Genomic DNA, 18,434 nt, shown 5'->3' on the forward strand with positions numbered 1-18,434 from the left:
TTGTGGAGCGCGGCGGTTAATGGGCGGGCGGGGGGTTTAACTGGTCGACTGCCGATGCCGGCTGGCGTAAGTAATGCCCAGAAATTTTTGCCAGATTTGTGGCGTAAAATTATGAAAATTATGTCTGACACATCCTGCTGTCTGCTTAAGGTCTTTGTTTATCCTGGCAGCGCGGCAAAAGGGAAGCGCCTCCAACACTCCAAATGCGACAGCACCACCAACAACAACATCAAGAGCGGCTGCAACAGCAGCAGCAAGCGAACGTATTTGCATACGTTTATTGTGCATCGCTTACTGCGACAAAGTTCGTTGCTTAAGTCTTTCGTTTTGTTTTGCCTTGGCTTGAGGTTTGAGCTTAGTTTACCCGACAAAATGAAAGTAAAATTGTTTGAAAACGATTTATTTTTAATATGTTTTCATGTTTGAGTGCTTCACATGATGTGTGATGAGTAGGGGCGTACGAAATTGGGTTGAAGAGTGAGAGAGAGAGAGGGAAATTTTTTGTAGCAAGAAAATTATGAAATAATCTCATGAATTCTAAAAAAAAAAAAGTATATATAGCTCTGATATTTGTTTTAAAATATTAGATAATTTAAAAATTAAATAGAAATTCATAGGAAATTTTCTGATCCATTAAAATTATTTATAAATTTAAAAAAAAAAAATCGAAAAATCGATTAAAAACCTAAATAATAATTTTATGCCAAGATGAAAAAAAAAAAAAAAAAAAAATAAAAAAAATAATATAAAAATAAAAATAAAAATTATATAAATTATATACAAAATAACCAAAATTTATTTTTTAAATTAAATAACTGAGTTAATTATAATATGTATAAATATATATATAAATATTTATTTATTTATAAAAATTATTAAGCTAAACGGCTAAATTCTTCTCTTGATTCATAGCTCTTCATTTGTTTTTCATTTTATTTGAAGCCATCCGCTTTATTTTGATTTTAATCTCCAGCTAAGCTTGCCCAACATGCAAAAATTGATATAATCAATCGATGCTTATCAATAAATACAGTCAGCCTCCACTTTGCTCTTTATGCACACACACACAGAGAGATAAAGGTGTTCCCGCTTAGTCACATTGGATCGATCCACATGGGCAGGGACATGGACATGCAGCCACAGGCAAACGCTGGGCTGCCTGCTGGGTCAGGGCCTAATTGAGTCATAGCTGGAGCGAAGAGTCAGCAGGAACAACAACGACAAACACGAATTAAGCACAATAAAACTGTGTATCGCATTCGCATTAGCGAAGGTGGTGTCGGGTGGTTCGCCTGGTGCAGGTGGGGCGCGGCGCGGCTCTAGCCTTGAGCTGCTCACACAGATGCGCACAGATGCTTTGTTGTTGTTGTTGTTATTGTTAGGTTGCTGTTGTTGTTTTTTATTTTTTCGGGCTGGCCAAAAAGCGCAACGAAACGAAATGCCAAACCACGAAAAAAAAAGGAGCACAAAACTAAAACGAAATTAAATCAGCAAAACAGCACAAATAAAATCCATTAGGTGTAGGTACCACGAACAGCGCGACAGCCAGCAAAGAGAGTGAGAGAGAGAGGGGGACAGTCAGGGGGGAGAGTCTACAACAACTTGAACTCGAACGACAACTGCGATGTCGTGAGAGAGCTTGAGACTGTCCGAACGGACTGGCGGGCTGACTGGATGGCTGGTTGGCTGGCTGGCTGGCTAGGCCCCATCATGGTCTGGGAATCTGTTGTGGCTCGTTTGGTGTTTTGGCGAGAAGATTTGTCATTGTTAGACGGGTTCTTAATTTCTCGTATGCGCGCGGTTATTCAAACGAAGCGGCCATCAGATTGGCGCAAGGCTCATGTTTTGGCACCCACAATAAGCTTTTTGGGCTGGGCAGATGTATGTGTGCGTGTGTGTGTGTGTGTATGAGTGTGTGTGGGTGCTGAGGATTCTTGGAATTAAATGCAAAATAAAAACATAAAATTAAAACCAGTTTCAAGCATCTCCATTCATAATTGCCAAAGCTGGCGAAATGTTTGCAAACGGCTCACATTTATGGCGGCAATGACAGCAATGGGTATCAAACAAGCCGCCAGCCCAAGACCACCCACTGACCAGATCAACAGCAGCAGCAGCAGCAGCAACAGCCGGCGCACCAGTAACAGCATCAGTGAGTGTTGCAGCAGCGGCAGCAACAGCAGCAGCAGCAGCAATCGGCATCAAAAGTGTTGCAATGAGGCATTTACAATAGCAAACGAGTTAATTACCACGACGTCGGCTCAACACATGCCTCGACCTTATAGAGGCAACTGCAACTGCAACGGTCTGCTGGCCTCTGCCTACCCGGCTGCCCGGCTGCCTGCTTGGCTGCCTGCCTGGCTGTCCAACTGCTGGCAGTTGGAGACTGTGCAAGTGGGTCCAATCTGCTGCATTGATCGAGCAAACGATCTGCGATTGCGTTTGGCTTTCGCTGTTGAGTCTTGTTTTTGCGCCTGCGCGTGTTCAAATTGTCCAAAGCGTAACAATTTAATATCGATGCGACTGGCAGCCAAGCCAACTCAAGCCAAACCAAGATGCGAGCGCCCGGACCGGGCCAGGCCAGATCGTGCTGGGACAGCATCTGCATAGCCGATGCCGCCACCGCTGCTGCTGCTCCAGCTTCAGCTCCAGCTCCCAAGTGCAGTCGCGTCTGCCAACGGTGGCAACATGTGCCTGCCGACTCTGGCTGCCTCTGTTTTTATTTTCCTCTCATCTACTCCCCTCGCCATCACCATTTACTTCTTCTTCTTTTTTGTATGCATGTTTTACGTTTCGCATTTTATTTAATTGATTTTTTTGCACCGCACTCGCATTGGCCATTAATTCATTTATTTATTTAGCGCTCGACATTGCCTTCAGAGCGCTGAGCTGGCACCGAGGCGAGGCGGGGATGCGAGGGCTCTGTGAATTAATCGTGCTTAACACCATTCTTGGCATATTCTGGCAATGGCTGCAATAGAGTTTCAAGTGCAAATTTAGAGCGGAAGCACTTAGCCTAAGCCTCAGAGCCTTAGAGGCTTAGGCAGCTGCTACTGGCGGTTGGCTGTTGGCTGCTGGCTGCTTTCATATGGCCAAGTTGGTATCTGGTATGCATGCGTCATTATCGCGCATCGCGCATCATTAATAAAGCCATACAAATAAAAGTAAAACACCAAAGTTGGCAATGAAAACGCAACGCGCTCAAAACGAAACCGACAAAAATATGTATGGCTCCTTTTACAAAATGTTTATATGCAGGCAAAAATCGACTGCAAAAAGGCAGGCGACAGCGAGCTGGGAGCAAAGACTGTGACTGGGTTTTGGGTTCGGCTAAAACGTTTTCAAGGTCAGTTGCTTGTGTCGCCGACGCCGACGCCGACGCCAAACGAACGTGATAAATGAAGTGTCTCCGCGCGAAATAGCCACAAATCAAAGGTAGGCCAGCACCAACACCAGGTAACATACTGTTCCTCATCTGCTTCTTCTTCTCACTGTTATTATTGTTGTTGTTGTTGTTGCTGGCTGTGAAGTTCAAGTTCGCCTCGCCCTGCAAAAATATTGAATATCAGCTAAAAGCATTTCACAATAAGCGAGAAAACATGCATTCGGAGTGCTAAATTGGTTAAAACAATTCGCAATATCCAGCGATATTACGAAATGCAATCAAGTGCTTATCTCGAGCTTAAATAGCGTTTTTTTAGGTGTCTATATCAATTCTTTATCACGCGAACAGTTATTAATTTTTTGCAGGCATACATTCGTAAATTCATATTCTTAACAGCTGTTAATAAGCATTGAAATCGTTATAATTTAATTTTTTTTCACTTAAGCATATATTCAGGTTAACTGAGATGCTTAGTGTTCTCTATAAATAGGTCTTTTTTATGATAGTTTTAGATGGCTTTACATATGTCTTAGCATTAAGCATTTAACCTTCAATTCACATTTACAACTTTTGTTATTAAAATTAATGTATTTTCAATGAAATTTCGCCATATACAGTTAGGATATAGGATGTACATAGTTATATATATATATGGGATTCTATAATATGGAATGTAAATATCTCTAGTTGATCCTTTAAATTAAACAACTATTCTTGATTTCTTATATTAACAGCTGTTATTAACATTTATTCAGTAGAATTGGATTCATTACCTTTTCTCTTATTAGTTATTAATGTCATTTCGCTGTTATCAACAATATGATTTCTTCAAGACAATATCTATGTTAATGATGTTAACATTTAGCCATTACTTAATGTATGTCTCCCATGTTAATAACATTGCTGTTAACTTTAATTATCCTTCTTTTATTTTGCCATTACATATGCATGATATGTTGATCCAATCCGGGTTGCTGATCGATTTCTCGATGCCCTCAGACAGCATTTTCCATTCATGCGACAACAAAACTTACAGCATCCTTAGCTATTCACTAATTAGTTAGCTTCAAGGCAAAGTTTTGCGCACAACAACCAGCATATATATGATATAACAGAAGTAAAAAATACACATATATACATACAAATATATATAAGACATATATAAAATGAAAAAACAACAGAAACGCGCTCCAAAAAATTCCGACTTAAGTGCTTTTAATTATCCAAAAGAATTCAGTGGTATTCTGTGTTTGGTATCCTTGTTTGTCATCATCGTCATACTTGGGGCTGCGTCTTAAAATTACAGGCGCGTTTGTATGGCGGCAGCGATCTGACTCTTTTTTTTTTTTTTTTTGTATTCCTTTCATCTTCGATTTTAGTATGCTCTGTTCTGTATACTATATAGTAGCTATTGTTGTTGCTGTTGTTGTTGTTGCTAGTGGTCTTTTGTCAGGGCTGTTTCAAAGTTTTTAACGCATCATATGCAGGTTGCCTTACCATCGCCCATAAAAGGTGTGCAAGCAAACGCAACGATCCCTTTTATAAGGCATCTGCAGCGCAAGTATTAAACAGGGTTGGCATATAGGTATGTACATATATGTGTTTTTGTGCACATGTGTATGTCTGCATAGCTGGACTTCTGCACAAGCATATTCATAACGCAATGAAAGCGAAAGTGTCAGAACACTGAGACGAAGACGGAGACAGCGTTGTTGTGACCGCTAAGGTAAAGAACAGCTAGAAGACGGGAAAGACTTGTAAAGAACGGAATAGCAGCGAAATGAAATCTTGGCTGGATCTTAAGATATTTTATTTTTATACATTTATTATGTCTATCTATGTAATAATATATCTATGTATCTATATCTAAAAGTTAAGATCTTGCAGTATACTCTAAACTTCTTTACAGAACCACAAAAATATCCTATATTTCTTGTTCTATTCGAGAAAAATGTCAATAATTTGATGTTATTGATAAATTTTGGGTTTGGGAAAATGGAAACAAAAATATATTACTTAACTCTGGGAAGTTGAGTTACTATTTCTATTAAGGAAAGAAAAAGTGTTATCTTGGGTATAGCGATTCTTGCATTACGACGAAAATGAAAGACTGGTAGATCTTCTCTAAATATTAATATTAACTACATAAGCCCTAAAGCAAGTTTCCAGCCATTAAGTGAAAACTGAAAAATATCATTAAACAATACTTATAGCTCTGCCTATAGTGTGATCATAAAAAAGAAACAAAAAATCATATTGAAAGCTAAAAAGAATATGAACATAAAAAACCTTTAGCACTCACTTATTACCTATATATATCTAAAATGACGAACATAAAAGTTGTATAATTGTTGGGCAAATTATGAAGTGCACTTTGAATATTTTTTATAGGTTTTCCTGCTTTTACAGTTGAGAGAGACAGAGGGAGAGAGAGCGAGAGAGAGAGAGAGAGAGAAAAAGCTAACCATAATTGGACATAAAATACTTCCTGACTGTGCGTGTTAGTTAGTGCATATTACACGCGTTGCGCTTGGCAGTAGCAATGCGATGTCTGCAGCGACATCAACGGGCGGCATCAGTTTTTTGGCCAGAGGCCGACGGCAAAATGCGCTTCCTGGAAACTTATCGCGCGCAGGCCAGTGCAGAGACAAAACGTACGGTCGCATAGAGTGAGTGCAGACGTTAGAAGCGAATGGCTGCATCAATGAGGCATCATTCGCAGCGTCTGGGCGAGCCGGGCTGCTTATCGGCTGAAGCTTTCTCAGGAGAAATGCCAGGGGAGCCAGCGATGCTGGTGGCAGCATCTGGCTGCGGTTTTCAGGCAGCTGCCAAGATCAAGTTGATTGAAGGGCCTTTCAAAATAGAATACAAATATACTGAAGGCTCGCTCTGCCTCTCTCTATCTATATCTCTTTGGCTCCCTCTCTCTCTCTCTCTCTCTCACACTCTTTTTGGTTTGTAGGAAATATAAACTACAGCACAGAGCAAACAATGTGAAGGGACATGCTATGAAAATATTGTTATAATGCAGAGGTTGGTTGAGAGACAAAAATGGTTACAAATGGTATCCTGGCAATGGGCCTTAAGACTGTGAGCCCAGACACTTCATTGGCTGCAGGGCTAAAGGAGTGCAAGAGTGCTAGAGTGCGAGACTGCGAATATGACTGCGAATGCGAGTACGAGTATTGTGGCAAGTGGCAATGCTCGACGACGCCAACGACGATGATGATGACGACGACGACGAGGGCGACGACGGCGGCTGGCAGCGGGGACAGCGGTTGAAGCTGGCACTGCGGCAGTTATGCCAAGTCAGCGTGATGCGCGCAAAGTGACGAGTTTTTAATGAATTTGTTTAACTCAGGTCAGGCAGGCCTGGCAGGCCAGAGAGACAGCCAAAGTCTGGAGCCCCAAAGACTTTGGAGTCTTCAAGAGCCAAGCAGAAGCAATAGCAAGTGCCCCATGCCTGATGCCTGATGCCGGTTGCCTGGTGCCTGGTGCCTGGTGCCATGCCCGTGCATCGTTCATATTTGAAGTGCTAGCCCAGCTAGGATGTGTTGTGTAGATTTGTGGATGCTAGCGCTGACGGGCCGTGACGACTACGACGACGCCTGAGCTGAGCTGAGCTGTGCTCTCCTCTGCTCTGCTCTGTGTGTGCAAGGAGTTGATTTTTCTTCTTTCCTCTCAGTTTTCTTTTCGTTTTTTTGAGCAGTTCCTGCTGCCTCTTCAGGCGCTGTTGCAGTTACGTCCAAGTCGTCATCATCAGCGACGCCAGCGTCTAGCATGAGTGGTCTGGTATCTAGCAATGCAAACAATGGCAGTTTCACTTCAGCCACACTCACGTCCAGCCAACAGCCAACAGCCAACTGCCAACTGCATCGAAGAGCTAACAGCTCCAGTTCCAGTTTCATTTTGAGGAGCAGTCATTGCCGTCACTTTGTGTGTCCTTCGCCGTTCACTTTCGTTGACCACGAGGCGACGATACATTTTCTTGTATTTCTTTTTCGTCTCTGTTTTTTCTTTTTTTTTTTTTTTTTTTTCATTTGCTTTTTTCCACTGTTTGCTCCTCTTGTGTTCAACAAAATGTTCCAAATTGTTGCGCACTGCAAACATTTCAAGAATTTGCGCTTAACAAACTTCGAAAAAACGTTTTTTCCCCCTCGGCTCCAATATATGTAAGTGGATGTGAGTGTGTGTGTGTGTTTGTTAAGTTTTTATTTCTTTGTTTGCTGACTGCACTGAAATTTATACGCGGGCAAAGACTTTGGCAAAATAATTAAAACGAAACGCAGCGCCGCCAAGCTGTTCCCACAAAACAAAAGACTTAGACAACGAACTTGACGAAGCCCCTAACAAACGAACACAGAAATACAGAAAAACACTGAAACAGTTAGGCTAGTTATCGTTATAGCTAACAGAGACAGACCATAACATCATTTGTCAAATCCCGGAGCCCGAGTCAAAAATGAAAACACATGTATTTGTTTAATTCGATTAAGTTTTGTGGGGCCTGGACCTTGCTGCTGGCTAACAAAGTATAACAAGTTTTCGAGCGCCAGCTTCTTTCCCACCATATTGGCAACAGTTACAGCAATAACAAACAGCTGGCTATAAAAGGCTGGCAGCGATAAGACCGTGCCAGGCTATGAAGACACTGTGCCAACTGGAAAGTCGCCAACCGAGCTACGATTTATCATCAAAGCTAAGCTCGAAAAAACAAAAAAAAAACAGCAACAACAACAAAAATCTGTAGCCAAAAAAAGGCAACCCGGTTGAATTGATGCCTCGCAACGAGCTACAAAAATTAATGTTAATTAATTTGACTTAAACTGACAATTTCAACAGACGCATTACTGCGGGGCAAATAGCAAAATTCGAAAAAGAAAAAAAAAAACGACAACAACGAAAATAGCTAAAAATAAAGATAGCTAAAATACGTGTGTTACAAATATTGAAAAAAAGTAAACCAAAAACAAAATCAGATCAAAGAAGAACAATAAATAAGATAAAATGTTCACGAGCTTATGTGTGGCCACAAAAAAAGAAAAAAAATTGAAAAAAAAAACCAAATGTCGCTCGAATTAGATTTAGATTCCATTTGAAATTTAGATCGATAGATAATGAACAGACAACAACAATGGCAGCCTCTCTTTTGAGGTGCCTCAACAGACAGCTGACACTATATACACTATATGCTCTATATTTATTTATTTTTTATTTAATTTTATGCTTATTTATTGCAAATGTGATTGCCATATATTCCCTTTGATCTCTTGTGCTAGTTAACTATGCATGGCCATTTGATTTCATTTGATGTGCATTCACTTTGAAAGACCCTTTTTATATATTTTATATATTGTATTATTTACATATTAAATGCGAGCTTCCTATTAGAAATCAACTGTGTTAACTTTACAATAACTGTAAAAATAAAATGTTGCTGTTGCTCTGGTTGCTGCTCATAAATTATGTTTATGCTTGTCATTCGATACTGAGCAACTTTTAATTGTTTGTGCAAATTCAATTAGACAAATCGTGAGTCTAGCTCCACTCACACACACACACACACACGCACATGCTAAAGTTCTCTCTCATACAGCAGCAGCAACAGCCTGGTCCCAAGAATGCGCCAGCTTCGTTGTTGTCGTCTTCGCCCGCCCTCCTCTCCTCGGAGTCTGCCATAGTCAGCTCTGCGTCTCTGAGCTACACTCGAGCAGGCAGGCGACTCATTCCGTTTCCAACGCACATTCGCGCTCTGTCCTCGAGTAAAAATTCTCTAAACATGCTGTCAAGTTATGTCTACATTCCTTGATCATATTTTTTCCAACCTTTTTTCCCCCACACTAACGTGGACTCGATGTGTTTGTGTGTTGTGTGCGTGTTCGTGAGCTGCCATTGCAGCGCGCTCTTGCTGCGCAAAGAGCACCAAATACTAGTTTCTTAATGTGCCGCAGCAAATGTGCCGCGCTGAGCATAAAAATCAACAACACGAACGCTTCAAGAGCTGCAAATGGACATTAAAATGTTCATGGTCTGTGCCTGCATCAATGCTCAGCTGAGGAATTCTCAACTCTCGAATTCTCTCTCTCTCTCACTCTCTCTCTCTCTCTCTCGGAAATTCAGATTTACTCATTGAGTGAGTTTTTAGTTTGAGCCATGTGCGCTCTTAAGAGCTGCTCTTAAAATCTTAAAAAGCTCAAAAAGTTTTTAAATAAATATAAGTTTCATTCTAAAATTTTTAAAATAAAATATTCTTAAATATAAAACGTAAATAAATATTATTTAAATTTTACATACCGACATTTATATATAGATATATAAATAAATATTTTTTTTTTTTACCAAATGCTTTGCCGTCGGCAAGCTACTTTACACATACATACATATATGAATATAAATATAATGAAAAAATTCTATACCCCAAATGATATCATGCTGATAAATATCTTTGAAAAATGAACACAGTGAACAATTATTGTTTAATTTTAAGGTATACTGAACTATATAAAATATATTGTGTATCATGCATTATTATTACCAAAAAGCAAAACTAAAATTTGATATAAAATATTTGAAAATTTGTCATTTGCGTTGTTGTTCAGTTGCTGGGCGCTAAAAAAAAAAAAAAGAATGCATATCAATTGGTATATCAATTGCTTAATATTCGCTTGCGTCATGAACAATAGCTTCGGTGAGAAGGTACGTTCACATCAATCGAGTAGTGCACAAAAAATTCATGATTTCCCACTTAATTTATTAAGCAAGTTCTCGTCAAGAGAACACAGTGTGTGCTAAAGAGCAAGGTAATAGCCAGTGTGGACTGCTCGAAAGACAATGATACTTCCCTTTCGTTTTACATGAAAACAATCCATGACATTGTGAGGCTTTACGGCTTATCGAGCTTATACATCTACATCACTGGTAGAAAGAATGTGATACAACTTAAAGGACTACGCACTGAGTTCTGCCAATCTTTGACGGAACGCAAGCGTCCCAATTTGCTGGGATTGATCAATGCGGGCCTGCGAAAAGCGCACACGAATTTTCCTCAAAAATGTCCCTTTCATAGCGTGAGTTAGTCGCTTGGAAATGTGTATATTAGTGTTAAGATAACGTATACTGTTCCTTCCTGTACTGATTATAGAATACCAGATATATATTGGAACATCTTCAGTTCGATTCCAAATATTTGCCCAACTATATACCGGAGTACAATTTTACGTATATTGGCAAATTCTTTATGAACAATGTGTTCACGGCTGAAGTGAAAGTGACTGGAGGAGTTTGTAATGTCGGCAATGATTGTAGATGATATAAATATACATATATCACTGATATAGAAATATATTTTATTCATTTTTTTGCAATAATCTAAATAATTTATGTCATGTTTTGCCGTCAGCCAACCAATAAAATAAGCTATTTTATAAGCTCAAAATATATTTAAAAAAAAAAATGAAATACATTTTTTATTCGGTCTGAAGTAAAAATACAATAATAATACTATAATATATAATAATGATAATAGATAAACCATTGATGCTTTAATTGTACCTCTACCTGTTCCGTAAACTGTTCCAGAAGTTAATATAAAATGTTCATCATTTGTATCGTAGCACAGTCGCTTAGCTCTCTAAAGATGAACATCAAATGCTTTATCTACTGCTTTTTATACGCTAGCCTGCTAAGCAAAAGCTTCTGTGAAAAGGTATGTTCGTGTCGATCAAATTGTGCCACAAGATTCCTAAGATCTATATCTGTTTTTGAAAGCTCATTCTGGTAGCGGATATGCAATGCGTTGTAAAGAGCAAGTTGCTGGCCCGTTTGGACTGCGTAAAAGACAATGATACCTCCATATCATTTCAGTTCATAGCAACCGAAGACCTCGTGAGCTACTATTGCAAATCGAGCTTCGCTATTAAAGTAAATTCTGTCAAGAATGCGATACAATTTAAAGGACTTCGCACAAATTTGTGCGACCCCTCAATAATGCGTAAGCGGCATAATTTTCAGTCAATGATCGACACGGCCAGACTTACTGCGACTACGAATTACCCCAGGAAGTTTTGCAGCCTGTGATTCAATTCAAGCATAGAGATAACGTATACTGCTTAATGATTCCAGAATTCCCCATATTTCATAAAACATATGCAGTTCGATGCCAAGTTTGTGCCCAGTTATTTGCCGGAATACAATTTAACATATACTGGTAAATGCTATATGAACAATGAGCTGACGGTTGAGTTAAAAATTACTGGATCTGTTTGTAATATCGGACATGATTGTAGATGAGTTAAATACAGTTTAATGAAAAAGTAAACAGTAAAAAAACTTAGATCTGAACAAAACGTGGATCTTGAATAACAGAATAAGTTGTGAGATGTATCTAAATTTATATAGGAATATCTATACATTTTGAAACAGGGTTTTTTCTTCCATATTTTAGAATTTAAACACAAAAAAAAAAGAGAGAATTTCTAGCCCCATGAAAATAATTTCGCTTCATATGATAAAAATCTGGAAAAATCTGGAAAATAAAAATGTGATGCATGAATTAGTGTAGCATTTAAACGAATTATAATTGGTGCTGAAATCGATATAAAATGCTTTGAATTGTGTCATTCGATCGTAGTTCAGTTGTTTAAATCTGTAAAGATGCACATCAAATGGTTTACTTACCTTTTTATATACATCTACGTTATAGACAAGATCTTTTGCGAAAAGGTTCGTTCATAACAATAAAACTGTGCAACAAAATTCATAGGATTAATAAATATACATTTTTTAGTATATTATTTTCAAAACTTTGCAATGTTCTCCAAAGAGCCAATTAATAAGAAATCTAGAGTGCTCGAATGATGATACTTCCCTGTCGTTTAGTGCGGACACAGTCAAAGAGATCGCCAAGTATTTCGGCTTATCTAATATAAATTTATATATATCTGGAAATAAAAATGTGATGCAACTGAAAGGATTACGGACGGAGTTTTGCGAGACCCGGTCGGAGCGTAAGCGACCCAATTTGATGTCGTTGGTAAATGTGGGCATATATAACTCGATCAACAACTACCCTCAACGATGTCCCCTTCTTAGGGTGAGCAAGTGCTTGGGTACATCTTCTAACGTATATATTGTATATATTCCAAATGATTTTAGAATACTACGTACTACTTGAAACGAATGCAATTTGATGCAAAGCATGTGCCCAGATATTTGCCGGAATACAATTTTACATACGCTGGCAAATTCTATATGAACAGTATGCTGACGGCTGAGGTGCAAGTCACTGGATCAATATGTAATATCGGAAATGATTGTAGAGGAATTAAATAATATTTAAACTGGAAACAAAATAAACACTGAAAGAGCTGAAAGATTGTTTTTAGACAGACAGACAGAGCGAGCAGAGCACATCTAATTAACCCTAAAGTGTCTAAAAAAACAAGTAAAAATCTGAATTCAGACTTGGCTGCCAACTCTATATGAGTTTATCTGATAAAAATCAGAAACTAAAGAAAGGAATATTAAGATCGTTCTTAGAAATGTTCCTAAATTAAAGGAAGGCTGGTGAGATTTCTTTGTTTAAATTCAAGCATGAATAAGTTTTCAATTACTTTCAAAACTCGAAATCGACCTTTCCAAACGATTTTTTAACTATTCGCAATGCTTTAATTCGTTTGAATTACTGATACAACATCATAACATTCAGGCTATTGAAAGGAAATTTACTTTCTATCCTTTGATATCATCGAACGCGTCTGTAGAAATAAATATATGCAAATTTTATATATTATATATATATATATATATATATATATATATATATATATTTATTTATTTATTTATTTATTTATTTATATTTATATTTTTAAACACGGGTTTATTCATGTTAAAAAGGTAAAAAAAAAAAAATTCTCGCCACATGCAAATAATTTCACCTCAATAGGTTATGATAAAAATCTAGAAAAAAGAAGAAAAAAAAATTGCTGCATGAATTCGTGAAACATTTAAACGAATAATAATTGGCTCAGAAACCGATATAAAATGATTTGAATTTTGTCGTTCGATCGTAGTTTAGTTGCTTACATCTCTAAAGATGCACATCAAATGGTTTACTTACGTCTTTATATACACCTACGTTATAGAGAGGATCTTTTGCGGAAAGGTACGTTCATTACAATTAAATTTTACAACAAAATGCATAGGATTCATAAATATATACTTTATAGTATATTATTTTCGAAAATTTTCAATGTACTCTAAAGAGCAAAATAGTAACCAATGTGAAGTGCTTGAATGATGAAACTTCCTTGTCCTTTCGCTTAGACACAGTCAAAGATATTGCCAACTATTACGGCTTATCTAATGTAAATTTATATGTTTCTGGTAACAAGAATGTGATGCAAATGAAAGGATTACGGACGGAGTTTTGTGAGGCCCGGTCAGACCGTAAGCAACCCAATTTGATGTCGTTGGTAAATGTGGGCATATATAGCTCGATCAACAACTTCCCTCAGCGATGCCCATTTCATAGGGTGAGTTAGTGCTTCGGTATATCTTCTAGAGTATATATTGTGTGTATTTCAAAATGATTATAGAATACCACGTACTACTTGAAACGAATGCAGTTTGATACCAAGTATCAAGTACCAAGTAGAGTATATATTGTGTGTATTTCAAAATGATTATAGAATACCACGTACTACTTGAAACGAATGCAGTTTGATACCAAGTATGTGCCCAGATATTTGCCGGAATACAATTTCACATACACTGGTAAATTCTATATAAACAGGGTGCTGACGATAGAGGTGCGAGTCACTGGATCCATATGTAATAACGGAAATAATTGTAGATGATAAATAATATTTAAACTGGAAACAAAATAAACTCTAAAAAAGCTGTAGGACTGTTTTTAGTCTTCTTGAAAATGCCCATCATTGGTTGAGATAGAGCGAGCAAAGCATATCTTAACCCTATATGTGTCCAAAAAACAAGTAATAATCTAAATTTAGTTTATTAAAAATGAATAAGCTAAGCAAAGAAACATTGTTCCTAAATTAAAGGAAGGCTGGTGAGATTTCTTTTCTTAAATTCAAGCATGAATAAGTTTTCACTTACTTTCGAAACTAGAAGTCGACCTTTCCTAACGAATTCGATGCGAATTGCTGATGCAAAATAAAAACGTTCAGTATATTGAGAAGCGAATTTGCTTTCCATCCTTTGATATCATCGAAAATATATGCAAATTGTTTTTATACTTTTTAAATTGACAAAAAAAAAAAAATGAAATGCAAATATATATTATTTAAACGCGGTTTTTTCACGTTAAAAAGGTAAAAATTAAAAAAATAAAATTTCTGGACACATGAAAATAATTTTATTTCAATAAGTTTTGATAAAAATCTAGAAAAAAAATGCAAAACATTAGTGTGGCATTTAAATGAATTATAATTGGTTCAGAAATCAATATAAAATGCTTTGAATTGTTTCATTCGATCGTAGTTCAGTTGTTTAAACCTCAAGAGATGCACATCAAATGGTTCACTTACGCCTTTATATACACCTACGTTATAAGCAAAATCTTTTGCGAAAAGGTACGCTCTGATCACTCAATTGTGCAGCGAAATTCATGTAATCTACTAATTTCCCTATATAGCGTATACTTTACAACACGACGCAATGCATTGTAAAGGGCAAAGCTTTAAGAAGTCTGCAGTGCTTGCATGATAATACTTCGCTTTCGTTTAGCATGGACTTAGCCAAAGAGATCGACGAATATTACGGCTTATCTAATGTGAATTTATATATTTATGGTAAAAAGAATGTGATGCAACTGAAAAGAATACGCACAGATCTTTGCAAAGTCCGGACGGAGCATAAGCGACCCAATTTAATTTCGATAATAAATATGGGCATATACACCTCCATCAACAACTACCCTCAGCGATGTCCCCTTCTTAGGGTGAGTTAGAGCTTGGGAATATATTCTAGAGTATATGCAGTATATATTGCTGAATGTTTACAGAATACCACGTACTACATGAGGCATGTGCAGTTCGATTTCAAGTATCTGCCTAGCTATTGGCCGGAATACAATTTTACATACGCCGGCAAATTCTATATGGACAAGGTGCTGACGTTTGAGATGCATATCACTGGAGCAATTTGTAATGTTGAAAGCAAATGTATATGAATTCAAAAATATAGAAATTTTAAATGAAATAAACGCTGAAAAAACAGTTATTAGCCCTCATTGTCGGAAGTAGAGCGAGCGGACACAAATAAAGCAAAGATTCTGTTTGCAATATCGATAAACGATGAGATCGTAGTCTTTGAATTAAAATATGAACTTATTGATTTTTGACATGAATTCACAGAGCTTCAATTGCGTTAAATAATAATAATTCCACTTTAATAAATGTTGATAAAAATCTATATAAATTTAATAATAAAGCAAAAAATATGCTTCATGGTTTTTTATAGCATTTAAATGAATTATTATTATTTAAGTTTAAAAAAATATTTATAATAATATTGCATAATGATAGTATTTAAATATGCGTTTAAATCTGTATAAAATGCTGGGGACTGTGTCATTCGAACGTAGTTCAATTGCTTAAATCTGTAAAGATGCACATCAAATGGTTCATTTACCTTTTTATATCCACCTACGTTATGGATAAAATCGGTTGCGATAAGGTTCGTTCATCACAATTGAATAGTGCACGAATATTCATTATAATAATCTATGTTCTTCAAAAAGCACATTCTTTTCACGACATCGCGCTGTTTTCTAAAGAGCAAACTAATAACCAATCTGGAGTGCTCTAATGATAATACCACCCTGTCGTTTAAGATAGATACGGTCAAAGAGATTGAAAAATGTTACGGCTTATCTAATATTAATTTCTATGTATTTGGCAACAAGCACACAATACAACTGAGAAAATTACGTACAGAGTTCTGCGATGCTTTGACTGTGTATAAGCCGCGCACTTTGATGTCGTTGGTAAATCAGGGCATATATGGTTCGATCAACAACTTTCCTAAACGTTGTCCTTTCCTTACGGTGAGTTATGCTTCGGGAATATATTCTGGAATAATTATATGAATGATGAATGATTATAGAATACCACGTATTATATGAACAATATGAAGTTCGATGCGAAGTTTTTGCCCAACTATTTAGCGGAATACAATTTTACATTCAATGGCAGAATCTATATGAACAATGTGCTGACGATGGTGGTGGAAGTCATTGGATCCTGTTGTAATATCGGAAATGACTGCAGATGAGCTATAGATACATATTCATATGTATTACATTATTATATATATATATCTGTGTGATTTTCTATCTCTATTAATGGATTGAATGATTATATTGTTCAACTCGTCTCGTCAAAAATCAATTAGATTTCTGAAAAAATTATTGTTTATAATATTACGTTTGTCTCTCAGCAATTAGTCGCAATCGAATTCTGTACTGTGTTAGTTTGGCATTTCAATAAAAACTATAAAAATGAAACAAAAACATTTCTCATATTTTCTTATTCTTATCTATGTGCTGAGTGCTAGCTGCTCCACTAAGGTGAGTTCTTCACTTTATATCACTGGCAATTTTAACGAATTTCCGTGTAAAGACAATCATTTTTAGAGAAGTTCAATGTCAGCTGAAAGGCAATAAGGTGCAAAAAATTGAATGTTTTATGGAGCAGTCAAACTCATTTACCATACGGCTGAGGACCAATGACATTAAGATAAACAATTTGGTGGGCATTTCGGACTTAACATTGAATATATATGGCAAACGGGATGGAATGCGCTTTAAGGGCATACGCTTGGATTTATGCAAACTGAATGCAAGCAAACAGCCATCCATATTGAGTATTATGCAACACGGCCTATCGAATTCGGAAAACAATTTACCCAAGAACTGTAACTTTCAGCGGGTGAGTCAAGCATGATAGATTCTGAGATGACCTGAGATGAAATTTATTGAAATGCTTACAGAATACCACATACTATGTGCGTAACGTCAAGTTCGATACCAATTATTTGCCATTATTTATGCCGGAATATAATTTCACATACATTGGAAAATTTCATGTGAATTATGTGAAAACCTATGATATGCATATAACAGGTTCGCTGCTTTATGACAAAAACGATGCTAATTATACAAAAATCTGATCCAAAAATAATTTTTTTAAATGTATAAAAAAATATATAAAAAAATAAATAAAATAAAAGATAAATTGAAATTTAAATGTTGCCCAATTACTGTCGAATCGCAATTGTATAAAAAATACATAAATAAATAACTAAATAACTAAATAATAAGAGTAGAGTTTCATATAAATATAATGATCGCCAGACTGCAGTACTTTATTCAAAATTTTGTTGTTCGCTAATCCATTTCATAATGCCTCAAAAACTCTATCTATTTGGATTCTGTATCGCTGGACTGTTGACCTTGGGTGTAGCCCAAAAGGTATTTTAGGCTCGACCAGGATAAACAAAATATAACTAATCTTCCATCCATTACCATAAAACTTTCTTAAGCGTATCACATTTCTCGGCTTGAAATGTGAAAACAAATCCAACAAATTATCAAGAGTTTCCTGTTTTTTGGAAAATTCTACTGCATTTACGGTGGAATTCACGGTGGGCAACAAGGATGTCAACAATTTCAATGGCTTAGTGGAAATGACTCTCTCTCAGTATCAGCCAAAGGGAAATAAAGTGAACGTAGGCCGTTTGGATATATGCAAGATGCTAACGGGTCTCATACGACCCTCGGTGCTGAGCTTTGTATATGATGGCATACAGAAGGCTGAGCACAATTTGCCATACAAATGTCCCATTAAGAGGGTGAGTCAGAAACACACAGTTGACCTTGACTTGAAAGAGATCATTGATTGCTTACAGAATGTTAAATATATATTGCGACACATGCAGTACGATGCAACTAATATGCCCATATTCCTGCCCGAATATAATTTTACGATTTCGGTTAAATACTTTGGAAATAATGGTAATCTATTTG

At 36.8% G+C, this 18,434-nt stretch overlaps 2 protein-coding genes across 2 annotated transcripts; both read left to right on the forward strand.

Annotated features, from left to right (window-relative positions):
- Positions 1-12,027: 12,027 nt before the first annotated feature.
- On the forward strand, positions 12,028-12,734 carry LOC122757720. Its single transcript, XM_044010864.1, has 3 exons — positions 12,028-12,106; positions 12,171-12,476; positions 12,539-12,734. The coding sequence occupies exons 1-3, from the start codon at positions 12,038-12,040 to the stop codon at positions 12,713-12,715; spliced, it is 552 nt and encodes a 183-aa protein (XP_043866799.1). The 5' UTR covers positions 12,028-12,037; the 3' UTR covers positions 12,716-12,734.
- A 3,281-nt stretch (positions 12,735-16,015) lies between these two features.
- LOC116804182 lies at positions 16,016-16,681 on the forward strand. The gene is made up of 3 exons (XM_032730758.1): positions 16,016-16,084; positions 16,149-16,454; positions 16,514-16,681. Exons 1-3 carry the CDS (start codon positions 16,016-16,018, stop codon positions 16,679-16,681), a joined length of 543 nt encoding a protein of 180 aa, XP_032586649.1.
- The last annotated feature ends 1,753 nt before the right edge of the window (positions 16,682-18,434 follow it).

This window comes from Drosophila mojavensis, unplaced genomic scaffold (assembly GCF_018153725.1).
Source record: "Drosophila mojavensis isolate 15081-1352.22 unplaced genomic scaffold, ASM1815372v1 contig_80, whole genome shotgun sequence".
Taxonomy (NCBI): domain Eukaryota; kingdom Metazoa; phylum Arthropoda; class Insecta; order Diptera; family Drosophilidae; genus Drosophila; species Drosophila mojavensis.